At 37.3% G+C, this 24533-nt stretch overlaps 1 protein-coding gene across 7 annotated transcripts in view; it reads right to left on the bottom strand.

Moving 5' to 3' along the window:
• FBXO38 (F-box protein 38) overlaps window positions 1–24533 on the bottom strand; it is a 61702-nt gene that overhangs the window by 20586 nt on the left and 16583 nt on the right. For 3 of the 7 annotated variants that reach the window (XM_060180642.1, XM_060180635.1, XM_060180651.1), the window contains 12 exons: window positions 22702–22865; window positions 22348–22513; window positions 20704–20841; window positions 19192–19329; window positions 17370–17463; window positions 15403–15533; window positions 11029–11199; window positions 9064–9206; window positions 8046–8256; window positions 2694–2813; window positions 2269–2448; window positions 250–987 (listed from right to left, as the gene is read on the bottom strand). In XM_060180642.1, coding sequence (XP_060036625.1) covers window positions 250–987; window positions 2269–2448; window positions 2694–2813; window positions 8046–8256; window positions 9064–9206; window positions 11029–11199; window positions 15403–15533; window positions 17370–17463; window positions 19192–19329; window positions 20704–20841; window positions 22348–22513; window positions 22702–22865 — 2394 coding nt within the window. The remainder of the gene's footprint in view (window positions 1–249; window positions 988–2268; window positions 2449–2693; window positions 2814–8045; window positions 8257–9063; window positions 9207–11028; window positions 11200–15402; window positions 15534–17369; window positions 17464–19191; window positions 19330–20703; window positions 20842–22347; window positions 22514–22701; window positions 22866–24533) is intronic. The other 4 variants (XM_007516372.3, XM_007516373.2, XM_060180662.1 and 1 more) reach the window with 4 other exon arrangements.

Here is a 24533-nt window from a genome sequence, read left to right as displayed (position 1 = left end):
GCTTACCTAACTATAAGAATTTTTTCTGAGTTGAATTATTTACAGGTTATTTACACTACCACCCCCAAGTTCTCAATCTCTACCCCTGCTGAAAATTAGTTCAAGATCTACATATGGTTCTCAGAACCTCAACACAGAATTCCGTTGGCGAAAATGGCTGTGACACGTAAGAAAGTTTAAGGAACTAGCTAATGGACTCCCTTCTCAAGTGCTAGCCTGCAGTTGCTACTCCTGGGAGCATTGTCATACCTGACTCAGATACCAGCAGTACATGGGAGAGTCTGCTCCTGGCCCTTGTTAGGGGCCTCCGAGGATAGTCTTCATTAGACTGCACGTCACAACTCTCAGGTTGGGAGCTCCCCCTCCTGTCCTCACCTGTAGCCCCAGAGCCACTCCCATTAGTCCTCTCATCATGTGCTGGGCCTGAAGACCCCCCTTGTGGTACAGTCCTAAAGGGAAAGGCGGATCTCGTACCATCCGGGCCATTCACAACACAGGCTCGGCTGGTTGAAGGACGTTCCTCATCAGAACACCTGCTAGTTCTCCTTTGGGATTCCTGGGACCTGTGACAGCAGCATCTGGGGCAGACAGAACTCTCTGCATCTCCCTCCTCCATGGCCTCAGAGTCCTCTGACCCATCTGGGGAGCAGACACACTGCCCGGACACATCCACTTCTGTTGGACTAGGCTCGGAAGAGCCACTGCTGTTCACCGTCCTTACAAAGTCGGGGCTTTGAGAAGCAGTGCTGTGTGAGCTGGAGTTTCCCGCTGTGCTGGTGGCCGTGCTGCTGCAGCTGGGATAAACATCCTTGTTTTTTTTCTTTTCAGGAATATCCCTAGCTGCTTTCATATCGGCTTTGATCTGCTCACTGGTGACCTGACAGCCTTTCTCACAGCTGCTTTCCTCGAGGGGAAACTGCTTCGACTGGCCCATTTGATGGGAGTTGTACCTCTTTCGAAGTGGAGTCTTGCCTTTTCCACTTACTGCTTATGGAAACAAGAAGAATAGTCCAAGGAAAAGAAAAGATTTCAGTACAAATTCTGGACAAAAGGCAAGAGCAAATCTGGAACAGGGAACAATGTATCCTAAATTTCCTAAAATTTACTGGACATCATCTCTCTGCTGTTCAGAAATTCTCTAAGACTCCCTACTGCCTACCTGTTTATGCTCCTTAGCTCAGTCTTCAATGGTCTCCATTCCAGTCCCCTATATTACATTCTATACCCAAACTTTATTCTCACAAATTTTTAATCTCTATACCCTACCCTCCACCAATGTCACTGCAGTATATACCCTATAACAAATCCTGTGACATGCTTCAGAAATAACTCTTCAACTAGATTAGAGGTTTCAGAGAGAGAGAGAACATGATTTCTTTATTCCTGTATCCCTAATACAGTAGTACCTGGGGCACAGTAAGGCTCAATGAATATATAAAGGAATATGTAAAGAAATATGTAAGTTTTGTCTGGCTGACAGAAGATCTAGTTTCTAAGTTTAGAAATAAATTTTCTAGGCAACATTAGGTTAGTTTACTGGTCATATTACTTCTCCTAAATTTTGGTTCCATAAAAATTCTCAACTACAATGTAAAGATATCTGAATTGTGTAATAAGTCAATTATTCCATGTCAAAATAAATGGGGCTTCCCATATACAGAAATACACCCCCCCCCCTTTTCTGGCTGACTGTGAAATGTATACTGAATTCAAATACTAAGAAGATACTTAAAGAAAAAATAATAGACAATTAAAATCTCTTTTCTAAAAGTAAGAAAACAGAAGGGAAGACAAGAATTATGAACATAAAAATAAGGAAAAATCCTTAAGCAAATGACAGAAGGCTATTGACAAGATTTAAAGAAAAGTAAAAAAATTATAAGAACATATCACAGTACTCCTTCTAACACCAAACCAACTTCCAATATCCTTTGTGTACACCCGGACAGACAGATGTTCAACTGAAGATTGCTTTGTTATTATTCTAGTCAGTCTACCTCCACTGTTAGGCACAAAGCCTCTCACTAATCCAACCCTTTAAAGACTCCATTGTGGGACTCACAGTGAAGACTCTAAACTCAGGGTCTCTCTCCCCTCAGCCCTCAACCCAGTGTGTTTGTCCTCCTAACCTTGCTTTCAAAAGCACCACTCAGATTTCCCTCTCACTCGGTCCATGTTCTTTTTTGCCTCCTATATTTTATAAGGAATGAAAGTTGTGCCAGTTTCGCAAGTGCCTCTCACTAACAAGTCAGACTAACAATCTCTAACCTGACAATTCCCTGGAGTGCACTGATTCTCCAGCTTTGTCTTCGCGTCCAGAGTAACGTCGAGCACCATTCTTAGGAATCCAGACTTCTTGAAGCTCTAGACTGTCTTCCTCATCGTCACTCTCAGAATCATGAACAGTAATTGGGGTTGGTTTTACTACACGCTGAAGACCACTGGGTCCTAAAAGAGAAAGTACAGGTATAGCATTATTTTTTGTCCAAGAAAGCACATCACTCAAAGTACTATTTTCAGGCATCACAGAGAGGTTTGGCTCTATTAGCCTCCCTTATCACATATTTTACTGAAATATATATTTGAATGAAACACTCTGAAAACATTTGATCTTAAATGTAATCAATGAGCATGAACAATAGGCTAACCACCATTACAAATTCCCAAAAGCAAATTTAAAATACCCTGGTTACCTGCTTGTTCCTCATCAACATCCACGGGAATAACTGCCTGACTGTGAGCTGGAGTCTCCAGGCCACTCTCAGCCACCAGCTCTCCATCTTCTTGTCCAATGTCTTCCATCTCATTCAGTGCTAAAAAAGAAATAAACACAAATGAAATCAAAGCAGGAGAGGTATAAAACTCAATGGCCGGAGTAGTACCTCTGAGGAGTGAATAAATTTCATGATTATTAGGTCCACTCTGGAAACGTAGCATATAACTGCATGCTTCACTATATGGGTGTGAGCAGTAAGGCTCCAACTGTTCTACAGAACAGGTAATTATGGGAATGGATCACTTGGTGGAGACAGTCCTTCATTATAAGGTGAAAACAGAGAGAAAGGCACATAGCTGAGAAAAAAAAGCACTAGGCTCATTTCTGAGAGTGTTACATATAAAAGTCTACATGAGCAATCTTTGTCTTCCTTTTATTCACTTCGAGGTAGTGAGAGTAGCTCTTGAAAGATCTTATGATCACCTTATAAGGAAGATCATCAACGAGTCTTATAGTAATTGTCAGCTAAATCAGGGTGTATTGGTCAGGCAAATTCAAGCTGTTCATTTTTATTTCCTCCTCTCTAGTGTCTATTGTACCACTTTCTGTAAGGAAATGGTAATTTGTGGCAAATGCTCTTAGCAAATATACTAAGTATATTTGAACTGTTTTAATATCCACATGCTTTATTTGCACTGAAGTCTTCACTACTGCTCTGAGTGCCTATCAGCAAACGAGAACCTGTGACTTCATTTCTATTAGTGAACAATTCTCAATCAGTCAGCTTCAAACACTTAACTATCTTCTAAAGATAGAATGGTCACTTTTCTAAGAGAACCCCATATAAAATAATTTCTGGTTTTGCTAGCCATTGACAAAATCAAATGCAAATCCCACAGATCTGTGCTCAAGATCAAGGTGCTCAATACAGTTCACGCTTACAACCTAAGCATGGGTGCCTGAACTCAGTTTAATTAAAAAACACTGCCTGTACTATTCTTCACATTTAACAGTTTGGCCCCTATTCTCAATCTCTTCTGGCTTCAGAAGAACCTACTGTGAAATAAACCAAACAATGTTCATAAAATGAGAAAGTCAACAAAAGAGAAGATCATTTGTGAAAGAACAAAGGGATCTATTTAAGGAGATGACAAAAATATTGTTAACAAATAAGATAAAGTATGATTAAGTCACAAAAGCAACATTCAAATATATGTCATAGCAATATATAGGCCTGAGGTTTGAGATTTCATAGCCAGTGATTTGTTTTGGCTTTAAATATACAAAACAAGTATATCTCTTTAAATATACAAAACAAGTATATCTCCTATCCCAAATCTTAACTAGTACTAGCCCTCAGTATCTACATTTCATTTAGTGTCAAGATGAGGAATAATTTTGTCTAGAAACTGTTACTAATAAAAGCCATTCACTCAATTTTCTTCCTTCATTCAATTCTTACAAATAACCATAAAACCAGCTAATAATGAACATGTACATACTCTTTGTCACACGCTATATATTATATTCCTTCATACACCTTATTTTATTTACCTCTTGCATCAATCTTACAAGAACATTATTACTATCCTTATTTTTCCTGAGGAAACAGAAATGTTAATAATTTGCTAGGATTTGAGTTGAGGTCTGCTATGAGTGAAGGTGAGGCCCAGCAACCTGCAGCTTAACAAGTTCTCCAGGTGATTCCAATGTAGGTAAGCCAAAACAAAAAAAATTGTAGAGCATTTCACTGAGTGTTAATTTAGATGTGTGTGTGTCCACTTTAATGATAGTAAATACCTGAGATTTATGTTTTGACTCATAATAGAGCATTACATCTTAATTTAACTTAACTAGTCCATAATAAGCATTCTCAATCTTAAGACATTTGAAGTACAAATCTGAGAAAGCTACTGCCTACCATAGACATAAAAATGCTACAAATTAATGCAGTACTCGGCGAATAAATAAAATAACATTTTTTTGCTTGAGTCACTGATTACAATAATGCTCCCCGCAAAAACATTAATATGTTCTACAATAGTTTATAAACAGTCATTTAAACAAATTATATACCTTTAAAAACCTCACCACCATGATTTTCTTTTAAAATCATGCAGATGAGGCTAAATGCAATAGGGAAAACAGAGTGCCTGTTCTGTTCTGAAACAGAAAGCAGAGGCACATGCAACACAAGTTTTAAAATGTCACCTGAAAGAGTTCATGTCAATACTACTTAAACAAAAATAATAAAAACAGTATTGTTATTATATGGAGAGAATAACCACTAGTGTCGATTATCTCAACTAACATTGATTCCCACTGATCTCTTTTATATTGAATCTCTGTACCACCCTGGGGCTTTTCTGTTTTTGTTTTTCTTTTTTATATTTGATCCTTCCTACTTCTTTAAATCAAATATTGCATAGCCTTTCTCCAGCTCTATTTTTTAAGACACACACACACACCCTTGACAAAGTTTGCAGAACTTAACATTTTATACCAATCTTTACTTCTCTATAAGGAGTGTCACCACATTTGATGGGCCTGGGCTTCCTCATGTTGAAGCTGTTTTAATTTTTTTATTTCTAGCATCTATGAGATACATTTATTTGCTTCTATCTCTAATAGATTGGAAGATACTGTATTAACAGCCTTTAAGTAACTAGATCCTTTTACTGTAACTACAAATTAATTCAAAATGGTTTCTCCTATAGTTTGAGTATTTGGTATGTGTACAAGTAACTCAGTTACTAAGATCTAATTTGTAAGTCAAATGTTAGAATATTCACACTCCATTATTCACTCTTAAATCAAATATAACCTCTGGGTATACGCTTTGGTCTTTGTTGAACCAAAAGATGACTTTACAGTGAAAGCCATTTGCTAGTCTATACTGAGAAGGCTATGACCATGGAACTTGCTAGTGGTATTTACAATCTTTCCAGTTCTTCACCTCCAAACACAACTGCATCTATAGGACTTGGGATGTTCTGTACTACAGCTACTATAACATATCTATGGGTGGCCTGTAGCCTCTGAAATCCAGATCCTTATGATGCCAGTGACCAGCACAAGATAATGTGAACCACAAGTCTAACAGACAATATCTGGGCTCACTCTTTATGAGTCCCAGTAGCTGTATGCCTACACTTTTGTGTCTATATCTTGCAGGGAGGATATCAGAAGAGAGATTTGACCATACATTTGAAGAGTACTAAGAATATTATGTAAAAATAAAGTATGAAGGTAGATGTAACTGGATTTACTTTAAAATGAAGAAAGATCCAGTAAAGGGATAGAATCCATTAATATGTCATTGGTTCTAATGCTATAAGAATGAGTGAAAATAGATCACTTGGATAGACCAAGTGCTTTGCCATGCTCAAGACCAAGGTTAGAGCCCAGCTACTCTCTCCAGAAGAAAAGGCTGTGGCTCTGCAATGTCTTACCCCTACCCCGGGAGCCCCCCCCCCCCCCCTACACACACTTCTATCTGAAAAGAATGGCCTCAACTGGTGAAGCTCCAGTGACAAAAAAAAAAAATTGAATTAGTTCATGTCAAGAAAATATGTACAGGGGCTAAGTAGTGGTGCATTTGGTTAAGCGCACATGCTACAGTGTGCAAAGAGCAGGGTTCAAGCCCCTGCTCCCCACCTGCAGGGGGAAAGCTGCACAAGCGGTGAAGAAGGGCTGCAAGTGGTTCTGTCTTTCTCCATGTTTCCCTCATCCCCTCAATTTCTGTCTCTAATCCATAATAAATACAAATATTTAAAAAATGTGTACAGAGGAAAAGGAAATTGTGGAAAAGAGCCAAATACTAAGTAAAGGACACTGAGAAGGCAAATCCAGTAAGTTAGCAGGAAAATCAAGAAAATGGTTTTAGAACAAAAGAAACAAAAATAACCCAATAAAAAAGTGGGCCAGGGGGTCGGGCGGTAGTGAAGCTGGTTAAGCACACATGGTGAGAAGTGCAAGGACTGGCATAAGGATCCTGTTTTGAGCCCCCGGATCCCCACCTGCAAGGGGGGCACTTCATAAGCAGGTCTGCAGGTGTCTATCTTTTTCTCCCCCTCTATCTTCCCCTCCTCTCTCCATTTCTCTCTGTCCTATGCAACAATGACAACATCAATAAAATCAATAGCAAAATAACAACAAGAGCAACAAGGGCAACAAAAATGGAGGGAAAAAATGGCCTCCAGGAGCAGTGGATTCGTAATTTTTTAATTAAAAAATTAATTTAAAAAAAGTAATAATTACAGAAATGATGTTCTATAGGTCTTTATTAGCTCATGGATTTCTTTTTTTTTTTTTTTTTAAGATTTTTTTAAAAAGTATTTATTTATTCCCTTTTGTTGCCCTGGTTGTTTCTATTATTGTTATTGTTGGACAGGACAGAGAGAATTGGAGACAGGAGGGGAAACAGAGGGGGAGAGAAAGATAGACACCTGAAGACCTGCTTCACCGCCTGTGAAATGACTCCCCTGCAGGGAGACTCGAACTGGGATCCTTACGTGGGTCCTTGCACTTTGTGTCATGTGCGCTTAACCCACTGTGCTACTGTCCGACTCCCTAGCTCATGGACTTCATTTACTAGGTTGAAAGATCTGTGGAAGGTGCCAAACATTGGCATATAGCTGTTTTTCATTTTCTTTTTATTACAATTCTTTGAACATCAAAAATGGATTCCACATTCAAGATCAGTGATATTTTTTAAAGTATTTATTTATTTATTCCCTTTTGTTGCCCTTGTTATTTTATTGTTATCATCATTGTTGGATAGGACAGAGAGAAATGGAGAGAGGAGGGGGAAGACAGAGAGGGGAAGAGAACGAAAGATACCTGCAGACCTGCTTCACCACTTGTGAAACGACTCCCCTGCAGGTGGGGAGTCAGGGCTCGAACCAGGATCCTTACACAGGTCCTTGAGCTTTGCGACACCTGCGCTTAACCTGCTATACTACAGCCCGACTCCCAATCAGTATTATTTTATACCTATTAGTCAAATAGACACCAAAAGGTATCCCTTTGCCAAACTCCTGAATGTTGACACCTCAGTTAAGCCAGGCCTCTAAAGCTCATTGTACCCTAACTTCCATGGTCTCAACGTCTCCTTCCCATTCCGTAGACTCTTTCAGATTCGATGGCATTACAAAGTTAACTTTGAAACAAGCAAGCAGTCAAGTTTCTGCCACCCATTTGCCTTGTAAACTAGATCCCTCAATGTGCAAAGTGGCAAGCTGAAGGAAGGGGACAACAGAACAGAGTAAAATCAGAGAAACAGATCAAAAATCATTTCTATCTGAAGCTCACAAAAGATCTCGGTTACCGTTGGCTGCAAACTGCTGCTCTCCAGGCTGCAGGTCTTGCCTGAAGTCATTCTCTTCATCTGAGTCATCTGGGTGATGGTGATTGTTATCGTGGATGTTGGCATTATTCTGGGCATTATTATCATTTTCATTGTTGGAGTTCTGGTTGCTGACAAGGGCTGAGGAAACCCCAATTCCTGTGCCTGCACTTAGACCAACTCGAGCACAGCCCTGTGGCAGGACAAATCCATATGCTTACTAATTTGTGTGAGCATAGAACACCTCATTTTAGATATCACTTCATTTCTTTTTTACAAAAGAATTCAGTTTATGCAACACTTTCATACATCCATAAGGGAACTCAGTTATGGCTTATACACTTCAAGCATGAGTTTTGATTTACAGTTGATGAAATGCTCATGTAAGAGATTTCCCTAACAGTGTATGATGGATGGCTGGGTCATGAAACCTTGTAGTCTTTCAACCCCCCATAGCACACTGCTTCAACAGTGAGAATGCAACCATTAAGAAGAGATAAGAGCACTGTCATACTTAAAGCATCAGTCTTTATTCCAAAGAGAGTACAGTTTTGTTAAGTCATTTTCATAACACTTGGGAAACCAGGCAGATTTCCAAGAAAACACAACAGAAAAGATAGCATAAATATAAAAACATTTACAAAATAAATTCCAAATCATTTATACTTCAAGTTCCTCATTCAAGATTTAATCTCTGAATTCCTGCGTTAATGCTGGCTTTAGCTCAAACTTATACCTTTTTTCCTATCTTATCTTCAGTTTACAGAACCGAGAGAGATCATTCCCTACTTACTTTGTTCTCCATTCCCCTCTTGAAAACCCCTTGTCAATGATTTACAAGAACAAGAGGCAATGTTACTATAACATGCCTTCTTTGGGGCTGGCATTACAAGTTCTATTATAACACAATGAAGGCTTTTTATTAGAAGGAAAAGAATCACGTAGCTTATTTTCTTCTTTGATTACATATATACCAAAATCTTGTTCAAAGGTGACTTACTTTGGGTGGCTCACGAAACATCTGGTCCAGTGAAATAAACTCCAGGCTAGGCAACAATTCAATAAACTGGCCAAAGGAGTCCAGCTTCAAAGCATGGCACCGTACTAAGTTGATATCAACAAGTCGAGTCCATCTTGAGTGGTCTGTTGAAGAAATGACAGGGCCCAGAGAAAATTTAAGTAACACATACTATATTATTGATTTTGCTACAAGTCACAAAGACTTTTAAAAAAAAGTTTTGTTTTTCCTTTAAGTATCTCCCCCATAACTCCTGACCTCTAGAACTTGGTAGCTCTCCATTATAATGGCTCCTTGCCAAAAATTTCATTGTGAAAACCAGGTAGGTAGCTTGGGAATCATTAACTTGAAACCAAGTTAGCATTGACTTACGTGTGATCCACTCAACAACTTATGCCACTATTTCAACAGTAGGCCACTCACTAAAGAAAATTTGGCATATTCATTTAGTGAAACAATATATAGCTAATGACAGAAGTAAGAAAAACTACCTATGCTTATTGATATGCCAGCTCTCCAAAAATATACATTAAGATCCTTTTGTATCTATAAGTAATTCTGAAATGGCTACACATGTATAGGCTATAATATGCACAAAATAATTTTTCCAGAAGAATATATAAGAAACCATTGATGACGGTTACCTTTGAGAAGAGGAGACTTTTCATTTTGTACCTTTCTGTACTGTTTGGTATTATTTTATCAAATGCATGTATTACTTTTATTTTTTTAAGTGTTAACAGGAGTTCTGAGTGATGGGATAATAGGCCTTTTTGTTTTTGTTTTCTTCTTTAAACTCTTCTGTATTTAAGAAAACAAACAAACCAAAAACCCAATAAATGTTATTTTTTAAAAAGTGATCTAAGTCTGTTAAAACCTAAAAGTTTGTATTCCCCAGTAACTTCTTGGTATAGCTGGGTCAAAAATGGACTTTGTCTGGTGGGTGAGAAAGGGCCATACTAGTGAATGAGCTTTTTTTGCCAAGTCCCAGAGACCTACAGCAGCCCTGGAGGCAGGCTCTGTGAGGAGCAGTGGGATCTCTGGGAGGCAACACCTCAGACAGCAACAGCAGAGGAGGCTGTTGCGCACGTGTCAGAGACAAGCTCAGCTTGGATGCCACAATGACATAATAAATCCTCCAGTTCCCAATGTATCTAATGGTTTGTAAATTTAGGTCCTTAAGAATATTTAAACCAATAGTGCTTATTATTTTCTTCCTACTGACAAAATACATGAAGTGTAAAAAATCATACTCTATATGCAAAGGGTCAAGCAGGAAGGATAGGTATGAACAAGCCTGGCATTTTAAATCAATGTGAAGTTGAAAGACTAGGGAGATATGCAGTGGTCTTATCCTAAACTTTTATGTCTGAGACCCCAGAGGCCTCAGATTCACCTGCAAGCACTGCCATATACCAGAGATGAGTGGTGCTCTGATATCTCTCTCTTTCAAGAAAATAAACAGGTATTAAAGAAAAATTTTGCTCAAGTTAGTGTTTAATTTGCATTTTAAAATATGGGCCCATTTTGTCCTTTAAGTAGCTATGTTATCTTCAAAGTAACTCTGAGAAAACAACTATAATATCCCAGGTGAGCAATTTATAACCTTAATTTCAAATTATACAAAAATAAATAAATAAATAAATAAAAAGTATATAGAAGAATACACTTGAATCCACAACCCGGACAGTACTCATTTACTAGGCAGAGGATTTCAATTACAAGAGGCAGTAGAGTCTACGGCCATACCACCCTGAACATGCCCGATCTCGTTTGAAAAGAGGCACTGGATATACTTTCAACCTGGTTGTCAAGGGTTCTCAGAAACTGCATGAACAAACCATGTAAACATTCATATTTCATTTTGGGAATGGAATCATATTGCACACAGAAAAGAAAGACACCTTATTTCAACTTCAGATGCAGTGGTATTTAAGTCTACAGTACCTGAGATCCAATTGTATGGGTTATGTAGATGGGGGCAATTGTAAATTGCTAGATATTTGATACAGGAAAAAACTTCATTGACTGCCTTCATCCCTATATCGGTGATGATACCGGGGTTTTCTACCACATCAGCCAAACCATACTTCACTAGGTCTGCATTAGCCATTCTGCCTAGAAAAAAGAATCAGTTTGAAAACAAACGAACAAACAAACAACACAATCTTGTGAGTGTCATGGAGATTCTTTATACATCTATCCCAACACAATTGCTCTTTATTCATTCTGTGTCATCTGCCCATCACTGGGTTCAAGTACAATTTTAGCTTAGGTATTGCAGCACTTCTTTTGCAAAATAATATTTCATTAAAAAAAAAAAAATCAAGGGGTAACCATAGGAAAAATATTTTCAGTTGTTTAGAAAAGAAAAGGTAAGACTTCATATAGCGTAACTGAAGGTTTAATACATTGGTTCATGCTGAAGGTATAAATTTAGTTTTATTTAAAAAAAAATAGTTTTCTTTTTTTAAAAAAAAAAATCTTAAAATGCCAACTTTCTCGCTTTGAAAGGATCAAGTTTTTCAGAGTCTAGTATACTTAGGTGTATAGAAAGGTAAATGACAAGGATTTAGATTCACTTTTAGCAGTTGTTGTAGGACTAGTTAATAAATATCTATTCCAAAAAGCAGATTTCTTAAACACACTGACTCTCTGCCACTGGGCTTAAGTGCTTCCTGTTTCCACAGACTTTGGAGGTCAGTGGAATTCTCTATTCCAGATTATGCTACTGGAAATCATAGCTCAACCCGAGTCTCTTACCATGATTTCTCCCTTCTACCTGCCCTTTGTTCTCCACCATACACCTTATAAGGAGTAAGATGTAAAAAATGACTGCTTTTAGTTTACAGTTACATTTCAGTAGGGATGAGAACAAATTAAATAAATGCTGCAATCAATTGGCACAAAGTATAGCAAAGACCAACACTGCTTTGGTGAAGTTGCCTTGAACATTATAGGAATTTAAACTTTTTCTTCTTCTTTTTCTACCAGAGCACCGTTCAACAATGGTTTATGGTGGTGGTGCACGGGGAATTGAACCTGGGACTTCGGAGTGTCAGGCATGAAACTTTCTTTGCATAACCACTATGCTATCTATCCCTGCCCTGGGACTTAAAACTTTTAGCTCATGAATTGTTTAAAACAATCAATTCATTCCCATCTCTTACTGTTTCACTTTCCATCTCATCCAATTATCTCAGCTTATGGAACTTAGTGCTATTTCTTGCATTTTCACATTATTATGTTCTTTGCAATTTAGATAAGCAAATTTCTTGGCCTCCTATTTTCCTTTTTTTTTTTTTTAATCCTTTTCCTGACTTTGGACTCAAGCCCTGCCCTCTGGGGTTCACTAAGTAGGGTACATGCCTTGCCATGCATAAGACCCAGGTTTAAGCCCTGGCACCATAAGAAAGGGGATATGGCACATGAAGAAGCTCTCACACTGTGGTATCTCTCTCTCTCTCTCTATCTGAATGGAAAGGCAGCCCAGAGCAAAGAAAACATGCATGTACAATGTCTTTAAGAAAACAGACTTGCCATCTTTCTTAACAGAGAGTAATTCATGAACTGACACTGTCTCCTGGGTGTTGTCTGTAGAAATGCTGTTGGGTCTTTTGTGACAAATGCATGTCTTATATTCATTATTTTGAGACTACCACCTTGTGGTACTACTTGCTCTTGGTATCTCCTGATTATCACACTTTCTCAGTATTATAATGATATTAAATTATTTCTTTTTTCTTTAATCCAAAGACCAGTTAAAAATAAAAGCTATCATTTGCAAGTGCTTCCTAAGTGTCAGAGACTGTAAGAAAGCCCAGGCGTTCTCATTTCCTAAATGGAGACAATACTATGTTTCACTGTTATCTTGGATGGTTCTTAAGATCATCCAAGAGAAACGTGGCACAAGGGTTGAGGGTGGGTGACGGCGTACCCAGGAGAGTATACACATCACCATGCTTGAGGACCCAGGGTCAGGGCCTCATCCCAACCTGTAGGGGGACCCTGTAGGGGAGGGGAGGTGAAGCTTCATGTGAGGTGAAGGAGTACTGTCTCTCTGTCTTTCTCTCTCCCTTCCCTTACCATTTCTGCCCCTAAAAGCAAAAAGTGGCACATGGTCTTGAATGAATTTAGCACATAAGAAAACATGGACTTTTGAAGTAGTTTGCACAAGATGCTATGAGTAATGGGTAGGTTCTCAATTCTGTCTCTCATCTTCTCTACAAAGTCTTAGTACCAAATACTATTAAATATAAAATAGTAAATATACTATTTCTGGTAAATCTTGCACACTTCTATTAACTTCAAAGACCCAGAGGTTATGAATCTATTCAAATGAAGAATCCTGTACAGTTGTTCATTCTGAGTTTATTGTCTTATATTTCCGATATATAGCATTTGGTTATTTTCTTCTAACATATCTTTTCCCCAACTCTGACATTTTATCATACACATATGAAGGGCAAGGGTGATACTACTATTTATATTTTGCCAGATCCCTATAACAAAAGATGCAAATTTAACCAGGGGACATCAGCTTCCTGAAGAAATGTTTCAAAACTTAAATTACTGAGGCAAGGAATTAAGTGAAGGGGTGTGAAAGTGAATTCTCATCCTCTTTCAATAGTCTGCTAGAGTCACATTGCAGCTCTTCTTTGAATAGAGTCCTAGGCAGTTCACTAGGGAATAACAGAGAATACTCGTAGGAGAAATAAACTGCAGCAAATGTGAGCAAACAATGACTTCTAAAAGGTGAAATTAAGAAACATATAAATGTAAAAGAAGTGAAAAGTATTAATAAAAAGGTAGTCAAAAAGGTAAGCTATTCTATGTATGCATGAAAGGAGAAACACTGTTAGAAAGATAATTCTCAAAGGTAATCTTTCAGGGGATATAAAAATGACCATCAGAATTATGCAAAATCTGTCAAGTTCTGAGTATTTGGTAAGAATAAAAGATAACAAAACACCAACAAGCCAAAATTTTTGGTAAGTTAGTTACTACACAGAGCTTGTGGAAACATGGAGAATGTCATCAACTTCATTCGAAACCAGAAAAATACAGTCTCACTGATAACAAATACATCAACTTTTTATTAAATCATTATACTAACTTGGCATTTTAAAAATATTTTGGTAAAAAAAATCTCCTTTCATATATGCATACTGATTCCTGTGTTACATTGACTAGAAAAACAATGATTTGGGGCTGGGTGTTGGCATACCTGTTACAGTGTGCAAGGACCCAGATTTGAGACCCTGGTCCCCACCTGTAGAGGGAAAGCTTCACAAGTGGTGAAGCAGGGCTGCAGGTGTCTCTGTCTCTCTCCTTCTCTATCTCCTATTCCTCTCAATTTCTGGCTGTCTCTATCCAATAAAAAAAATAAAGATAATAAAAAAATTATTTGTTTTTTAAATCCTATATAAGAACTGCAATTAATAAGAAAGGAAAAAGTTATTGTGACATGTATTAGGACTATAGGTTAACAGTCGTGTGCTTTGATATTGACTATCCCGATCAGGAGAATTAAGTCTAAAGCTCTTTTACAATAAAAACTAGAGCCAAAGAGAAAATGTGGTATGAGTTGATATTGAGAACTTAAGAAACACTTTTTGTAAATTATACTGGACAGAAACTAATTCTTGCAAAAACAAAAAAACACACTGGAAATCTCTTTTGCCTATTTAATGTTATGTGTGTGTGTGGGGGGGGAGGGTTTAATAATGAATTGACATGCATTCAAACCCACAGGAATGAGGTACCAGCTGTAAATACATTCAGAAAATGCTGTGAACAAGCCTTCCAACAGCAATCGTCATTAAATGAATACTGACCATTCTGTGCTCACACTAACTGGAAAATCCAGAACCCCCAGCGGGCTTATTATGGAAATGAAGAGCATGGGCAGGGAATGGAACCTCATCTGAGAGGACCATCAAAAGCTTCAAGTGTGGTAGATCAAACTCAACAAATGGAACCAAGGATGAAATTCTGTGAAAAAATGAAGCAGAATGGGAAAGAAACTTGGGCAGCAAAGTGGAGACAATATCAAATGTAGATAAGGCTCGTTTCTGGCATACTGTTAACTCTATATATTTTTTATTTATATATAACATGTTAAAATCAGAGGCAATATGGGGAAAAATAACTGGCACTTCAAGTTTAAATTAAAGTTTCATTTTCAAGAGGTGAGAACCCCTAAGATTTTTAAGTTGTCTTCTATTCAGGAAAATGCAGCAAACCCCAATTCAGAATTTAGTTTATTAAATTAAGTTCCCTACAGAATTCTGGAGAATAAAACAGGAGTTAAAGTCTTACTCTGTAGCAAAAACTCATCTACATATCCCAGATGAAGGGTTTCAAACTGGGGAAACTCCAACTCTGCCATCTTTAGGGCAGAAAAGACGCCATCTTTGGTTAGGGAAGGCTGGATCCGAACTTCATGTAACCTATAAATGAAAAGATACATAGCAGAGTAAAATAAACACTATCAGGGCAATAGATATTTCCTAGTATGAACCTCTGAAGAAGTTTACTGAAGGGTATGATACAATCAACTTTTCCCCTATTAAAAAATATCTGGGACATGGTTCACAAAATAAAATATACTAGAGAACATACTTTACTATGAGTAAGAACTGGGATTTAAGCCCCCTAAAACCACATGGAGCACCTTTCAGGAGTGGTGTAACAGAGTTTTGAATTCTCTTCTCTCTGTTTCTTACTTCTAATCATTAAAAAAAAAAAAAATCTGCTTGGAACAGAGGAATCATGCAGGCACAGGAGCCCCAGAAATAAGCCTTGGTGGCAAAATAAACATACAACTAAATATGCAAATAGGAAAAATGAAAAAAAAATCAGAGCTGCTGGTTCTTTTTCTTTTAATTGATTTAATAATGATCAACAAGATTGTAGGATAAGAGGGGATACCGTTCCACACAACTGAGCTGCTTCCTTTAAGAAAGCATTTTGCAATGCACATCTTGGGTGGTACACTGAACCTACATTATATAAGTATAACTTCAAGAGTAAGAATTGTATCTCCTCTTTCCAGTGCTGCTTTATCTTAAGATTTTATCAATTACATATGAGAGACTTTTACATGGAACAGGAGAGGAAAGAAAAATCAGAGTACACTCTGGCACATATAGTGCTGGGGATTAAACAAGCAAATTTAGGCATACAAGCCCACTACTCTACCAGTTTTTCCAGCTGCCCGGAGCTCCCTTCAACCTATTAAGTAAGGATGAAAATCTGCATCCTTTTTATGCTGGCTGCCAACTGTTGAATTTTGAGGTTATCTACTACAACAGTAACAGTAGTTCATTAAACACCAAAATCATTTTATTCATATTCTTAATACTGTTTTGAGGAGAAAAAAAGGGGGCTTTGTTTTAAATAAATTGAAGCATGGTTAATTTAACTGAAATAACCCACTGTAAAAGTTGATTTTGGATATATATGAAACACTAAATATGGCAAAAAGTAATATGAAAGTGCATTAAAAGCATGAGGCTGAGGAGATAACACCACAGGTAGTCCAACAAACTGCCGAAGGCACTGGAGGTACCAGGTTTAATAGCACCACTAGAAACCAGAAATGAAGAGTGCTCTGGTTAAAATACACATACACACACACACACACACACACACACACACACACACACACACACACACACACACTTAAACACACGGAATGTTTAGGACACTAGTTAAAAAAAAAAAAAAGATGGTTGGAAAAAAATATTTCTGAGCAGCAAACATCATCACTAAGGCAATTCAGAAGTCATCCAGAGACTGAGCAAGCTGCAGACAAGAATGATAACTTGTGTTGAATCCTCAGGCACTTCCGGAGAGTTGATTACTTTTCTCAGATGGGGCAATACCCTTCCAGAGCTTGTTGGATCCAGAGTGCAGCTCAATTAGTCATCAACTATAACAAAAGACTAAGGGGCTGAGCAGTTGTGCTCCTGGTTAAGCACCTATTGTACTATGTGCAAGGATATGCACAAGGACCAATGTTCAAGCCCCACTTCCTATACTTGTAGGGGGAACACTTCATAGTGAAGCAGGTCTGCAGGTGTCTTTCTCTCCCTCTTTCTACCCCCTCCCCCATTTCTCTCTGTCCTATCAAATAAAAAGGGGACGGGGGAAACTACTACAAAAAGGGATACCTGACCTCTACTTAAATGTTTTTGTATTGTAATCTGAACAGGCACAATTGAACTTTATGTTTACCCCATTCTTTTGCAAAACACGATTCTAAAACACTAGAGTACACATACCTGCGAGCAGCAGTGATGATGAGGTAGCCAAGATCTACTTCAAGAGCGTTTTTGCAAGCTCCCAATACAATAGTGTGCAAATTTCTAAAACCACCTAGTTAAAGTAAAAAGGAAAGCAATAAATAATTCTTTCACAGCACTTCAGTAAAGCATTTACACTCACTCTAGATGGAATTTCTCTAAGAGAGTTTGAGCTGTTTTTCACCAACTAATATTCTAAACTGAATTATATGTACCATTCATCTACTTAAAAGAGATGTGTACTGTGACTGAAAAAGACAAACTGATATCTGAAGACTACCTGAAATGACTTTGATTTTAAGTAATCATTTTCAGAGAGTCCAAAGCTCATGATGGGATTCTGATACTTTTTGACCAAGGTTTGTAACTCTATTATACTATCCAATGTTAAATGAAACCAACACCACTTTCAATTTCAACTGAATTTTTTTCATGTTTTTGAGATTTGTAAATATGTGTCCCAAACAATAAACAAATTATTAATGCAGATAGTTCAATAAACTTTCACAAGAGATTTACTTGTTTAGAACTTGAGAGAAAATCACATAGCATGTATATTGATGTGATTGGCTTCTTTTACTAAACATTGCTGCATATAGCTGTAGTGTGTCCGTTCTCATCGCTGCACAGTATCCCATTGCATAAAGATGTCACTTTGTAGTGTGGTCCAGGAGGTGGCAGTGAATAAAGCACTGGACTCTCATGCATGAGGTCCTGAGTTCAATCCCCGGCAGCACATGTACCAAAGTGATGTCTGGTTCTTTCTCTCTCTCCTCCTTTCTCATTAATAAATAAAATATTTAGAGGAAAAAAAAAGATGTTGAATTGCAATCATCCACTCTATTGCTCATAGAATTATGGGCTGTTTCCATTTGGGGGATATCTGAACAGTGCTATTATAAATAAAATAATTTTATTGATCTTAAAAGGATTCTGTTCCATCCCTTTGATACAATGAAGGTTTCTGACACCAGATCTGACAAAATAATTCAAAATGTACTGATGATTCATTTAATAGTATTGTTAATAATGTCTATTACCAATAGTATTTGATGATTTTTTTTACTTATATTTTGGAGATCCAATGAAATTTCTAGTTTTCAGCTATTAATTGTTTACACAGACTGCAGTATTCTTGTTGTAATGAAAAGGTTACTAGAGAACACATTATAACACAACAATATTTAAACTATTATCAATAAGGTGCCTAGAGAATAATACTTTTCTTTTAAAAGTCATCATCTGAGAGATGACTCTAATTGCCAAATAATAAATATGAAAGTATTTTATATATTGATAAATACTAAATGAGTTTTAGACATTAATAAAACCAGTATCTGAGTTCTAGAATGTTCAAGTCAAAAAAAAAAACCAGCTCATCAACAAATGACACTAGAAACAGCAGGTAACACTTCTAAGAAATATTATGAATATAACTAAGGATGCATTAACTATATTATAAATATTGACAAAATATAAAATATGCCTACCATTCTGAAAAGGTTCAACATTGCAAAAGGAAATGAATACTAGCCCTTGCTCAGAGATATTTATTTTACATGAAATAAGACACTATAATTATTAAGTTTTTTTAACAATATTCTTAATAGAAGTCAAGCAAAAGCTCAAATAATCTCTTAAAGCTAATTTTTATAGTATCTAATAGCACAATGGTTGCACATAAGACCAAGAGGTACTAGTTTTGATCCCTGGCACCACCAACAGCCAGAGTTAAGCAGTATTCTAGTCAAAATACAAAACAGACTAATACAATGTATAGTAACTAAAGAGAAAAGAATACCTGATCTCCAACTATCTTCAACTACATGTTGGATAAGACCTCCTAGGAAAGGAACTCGGACCATTTCCAAATGCTCCAAATTTCGAGCAGAGGCTAAGCCTGTTACCAAAGGGACATATTTCAGCGAATTTGTAGGTCCTGGGGAAAATAATGGAATAATGTAAAGTGTTGGAAAGATTCATTTTCAATTCAGCAACTGAAATGACGAATCTATCGACTCTACATCTGAAAAGAAAAGCCAGATTCTTGGCTCTCAATTTAAACATATAAAAAAATCAAAGGATTAGTTAGTCTATTAACCATAAGCATGAGGTTTTTTTTGTTTTTGTTTTCCCCAGCAACATTGGAGAAACGGTGTTTTCTTTGTTGTTGTTGTTTTTGTTTTTTGTAAATTCCTTTTAGTCTCAGTAGTTTTCAGCTCTGATGGAAACAAGCTAAACTAAAAAGCTGATCTTTCGACCTGGCAACATCCATATTTAGAGGAGAAGCAATTACAGAAGTCAGAACTTTTGCATCCTATATAGAATTTTGGTCCATACTCCCAGAGGGATAAAGAATAGGGAAGCTTCCAAAAGAGGGGATGGGACACAGAACTCTGATGTTGGGAATTGTGTGGAATTGTCCCCATTACCTTACAATCATATTAGTCATTATTAAATTACTAATAATTTTTTTAAAGTTGATCCTTTACTCAACTAGCTAGTCTAATCATTTAAACAACTTTCTATGTGATTAGTATTGTAGTAGGTGTTATGGCAAATCACAGTAAATACAGCTTTGCTGTCCAAGATTTTTAACTGACATGGAGACAAATCTAACAAGAATAATTGTAAAAGGATAAAACTGTGACAAGTATAAAAATAAAATCTGCTGTACTATACAGGAAATAAAAAAGAGAGAAATAGAAGGAGAATATTAGGTGCAGGTCTTGAAGAATGTATACAAGAGGAGGAAGTACATCCCCAGGACAAGGAAACAATAGTATAACTTAACACAAGTCACTGAGGTGGAAAGTTGGTATGGTCTTCTATGGAATAAACAGGTTAGACTACACAAGAAGGCATATCCTGGGAAGGAGGCAGAAATAAGGACTTACAGAAGGCCCTGGTCACTACAACTTGGGAGTAGAATTATCTCCTGCTTGGCACATAGGGCAACAGGGACACTAGAGGTCTCTGAATAAAAAAGCAGTATCAATATATACAGGCAGGATGATTAGGAGAAAGCATACAGAAATCACTTTAAAAAGCACTTAAACAGAATGAACACACTTTTCCCATTTTTTGCTATGGGTCTAACATAAATCATGAGTCTCAGTGTCCTTAAAACCAAAGTCATATTATATTTATCTCACAAAATGATGCTGTAAGGTGAAAAGTAATAGCATGATACATTAATAACACTAGTATGTAATAAAATATTATATTATATAATAATGTAATTCATTTATAGCACTGCTATCCAGTTTGACTGAGTATATTTTTTGAAGAGAGCTGTTTAATTCCGCCCTACCTGCACAGTTTCTCATGACGAAAGTTCGTAAGCTGATGCAAAGAAAATCTTTGAAAGGCTGTGGTTTAGTGAGTCTCACCCACTTCATATAAAGGTGTCGTAGCATAGGGATACAAGGAATTTCAGGAACGTTCACTCCTAGAACACACACATATAAAAGAGTAAACAAAATCACTAAAATGCTGTTTTTTCTTTTTTGTGTATAGTTTCAAAAGTTCATTTTAAGTTGACAATTTATCCGTCATGGATATTTGCATCGGAACCAAATAGTTAACTTTCAAAGGAACCTGTTGGTGGTGCACCCAGTAGAGCACACACCACACAAACTTCTTAAGTAATGAAATAGTGCTGTAAGTATATCTCTGTTTCTCTCTCTCTTTCCCTCTCCATTTCTGTTTCTATAAAAAAAAAAAAAGAAAACAATGAGGACTGGGCAGTGATGCAGTGACTACAGTGTTAGACTGTGAAAAAGGCTGGAAAATACAAAGATTTAAACACATGGCCTCTGACATTAAGGAACTTATATTGTAAACTCCAGATATTGCAGAATCCTTGCATTACTTCCTAGTCAGACCTATTTTCTCATCTTGCAAGTGAACTGTCACTCCGGAGCTTTTACTTTGCTCATAACAGTGCACAGGAATCTTATTTTAGAACTACTCCTTTTCGAGGAGTCAGGCGGTAGCACAGAGGGTTAAGCACACGTGGCACAAAGTGCAAGAACCAGCATAAGGATACTGGTTCGAGCCCCGGCTCCCCACCTGCAGAGGAGTCGCTTGACAAGCGGTGAAGCAGGTCTGTAGGTATCTGTCTTCTCTCCCCCTCTCTGTCTTCCCCTCCTCTCTCCATTTCTCTCTCTCCTATCCAACAACAACAATAACAACAATAACTACAACAATAAAACAACAAGGGCAACAAAAGGGAATAAATAATTTAAAAAAATTTTTTTTTTTAAAAAGAACTACTCCTTTTCATCCCTGCTGCTCTCCCTTCACCTCTTCATCCAGTTTCAGAAATCCCAAGTTGTATACTCTTGGCACTATATTTGGAATATTAAGATACTAAATATATTTACTTTAAAGAAAATAAATGGATAAAATTAAGCAGACTACAGGAATATGAGTAAAATAGTAAAAATACAGGATATTTCTAACACTACAGAAAAGTGGTACTGGAGAATTCTCTTCTAGAGGGCAGAAACTAATAACAAAAGAAGGATGTGAAAGGGGATGGGGATGGCTTAATGGTCATGAAAAAGATGTTCATGCCTGAGGTTAAAAAAAATTATTCAAGTCTCACATTATTTATTTTGCCATCCTCAGTCAATAAAATCATTTCTATAAATTATCTTCTCTTGTTTTTGGTTTTATAAGGACTTTACCCTTCCAGGTCACATTTTTTTCAGATAGAAGGAGAAAGACAGTGAATGAGCAAAAGATACCTCAGCACTGAAGCTTCTTCCAATGCCATGGGGACCAGCCTTGAACATGGGTCCCACAATGGCAAAGTAAGTGCTCTATCTTATCTGAGAAAACTTGTGCATCAGTTTTTAAGATTCCTATCATTCTGATTCTCATTCAGCAAATACTTAATTGTATATAACATTTGAAAGAGTCACAAGTGACCCAAGCAACATGTACTCACCAACTAAATGTAAAGTTTGAATTTTGGCTCCTATGGGAATTTTCAGTTTATTTTCAGGAGGAATCGGAAATGCTCCATTACGATTGCGAAATTTCCCCAAAATATGGACGTGTGGCATGTATGTCCAGATGGATTCTACTAACTCCAGATGAGAAGTTTCCACACCCTAAAAAATAACACCAAAGGAAGCAGGAGAAAGGCCTTTAAGATCCACTGCTTTGAGTTGTGTATAGTAGATATTGACCATGTAGCTAAATTCAAAGTTTATGGCTGAAAATTGCTTTTTTCTAATATTCTTTCAATCAATGTTAACAAAAATCAGTTAATGTTAGATGTTCAACCAAGAGCACTCACCACTAAGTTGGGGCATGCCTGTAAAGCTTCTAGAACTCCTGGAATGCTAAAAGCCTCATGGCCCCGTACCCTTCTCCTCTCAAGGTATCTAGGGTGAAGGCCATAGAGCTGCTCCACATCTGGCATCTTCTTCAATAGTGTTAGGAAACTGGAATCTGTGAATCCTGAGAAGTTCAGAATATTTAGAGACAACTTTATCTTCCTGTCCGAGTATGATGTTTACTAAGTAATTGTATTTTTTTTATCAAACGTGAAAACAACAACAAAAAAAATGGCTTCTTTTTGAATTTCCACAAGACTAACACCACAGCTAAATGATTAAAACAGAAAACATATTCTTTTAGGTGGAGGAAATGTGTTAGGAACTACTTACTCTGAGTTCACACTTTATAACTGACGCTTTTAAGGCTGTCTTTTTGTTATTGCAGCTATTTTAGGCACTGGAGTCTTCAATTACGAAAAGCCCATTAAAAAAAATGGTCACTTGACTTTATATTTATTTATTCCCTTTTGTTGCCCTTGTTGTTTTATTGTTGTAGTTACTGTTGTCATCGTTGTTGGATAGGACAGAGAGAAATGGAGAGAGATGGGGAAGACAGAGAAGGGGAGAGCAAGACAGACACCTGCAGACCTGCTTCACCGCCTGTGAAGCAACTCCCCTGCAGGTGGGGAGCCAGGGGCTCAAACCAGGATCCTTACACCTGTCCTTGCACTTTGTGCCACGTGCACTTAACCTGCTGCGCTACCGCCAAACTCCCTCAGTACAGTCGTTGACACATGAATACAATTTTCTCATCTCCCTATAATAGGTATCTGCAAAAGTCTCACTGCAATTTAAGTGCTTATTCACCATCATGTATCAGGAACTCAAAAGAATTTTTTTAAAGTAATGATTTCTTTTTAAAATCACTTTCTTATTAAATAAAGACACAGAGAAATTGAGAGAGAAAGGAAAGAGATCGAGAGACACCTGTAGCCCTGCTTCACCATTCATAAAGCTTTCCCCATGCAAGTGGGGACTGGGGCTTGAACCCGGGTCCTTGCACAATGTAATGTGTGCAGTTAACCAAATATACCACCACTGGTGCCCAAAACTCAAAGAAGTTTATTGACTGATGGGTGAAGAAAAACCACCTATCTGATCAACACCAGCCTTACCATCTTCCCAAGGTGCTCTCAGGATCACAAAACTTGGAGACCACTGCAGAGTAAACAACTAAATACATAAGTAAGAGATGACCTTCATTTTCAGGAAGTTCACAGTTCTATCTCAAATTAGATTCTCTTAGTCTATCCATTGCCTAACAGTAAACCATTCCTGTATTAGCTGTCACTCCTTGGACACTTTAGACAATTCTTTCTTTTCAAAAAGACAGGTGCAAGTTGGCTAGGAGAACATCAGTGATTCCAACTGAGAGACTGCTGAGCTGACAGTAAGTCGCTTATCTGGGAAGTCTACTACAATCCAAAATGGAATCAACCAGATTCCGTTGGGATCAGGCAGAAGCTATTGTGCTTCCACAGCAGAAGCTGTTGTGCTTCCACAGCAGAAGTGTGATAAGCAGGAGACATGTCTCATATATAAGATGCTTTGTTATCTTACACTTTCCAGCAGAGGCTGTCAGAAAGCTCATTAACTAATGGCAAATAAACTCATGACAAATAAAACGTTAGTTCTCAGGAATAAAAATGAAGCCCTTAACCACTAAACCATATGTAACCAAAGGTTGCAAAAGTTGCTCTGTAGCCCTATCTATACATTACATTGCCTCTCACAAAAAAAAAAAAAAAAGAAAGAAAGAAAAGTACAAATATAAGTTCTACTGGGGACC

The sequence above is a fragment of the Erinaceus europaeus genome, chromosome 2 (genome assembly GCF_950295315.1).
Source record: "Erinaceus europaeus chromosome 2, mEriEur2.1, whole genome shotgun sequence".
NCBI classification, from domain to species: domain Eukaryota; kingdom Metazoa; phylum Chordata; class Mammalia; order Eulipotyphla; family Erinaceidae; genus Erinaceus; species Erinaceus europaeus.
The sequence above is the reverse complement of the archived record's forward strand: the minus strand, read 5'-3'. Positions and strand labels throughout refer to the sequence as shown.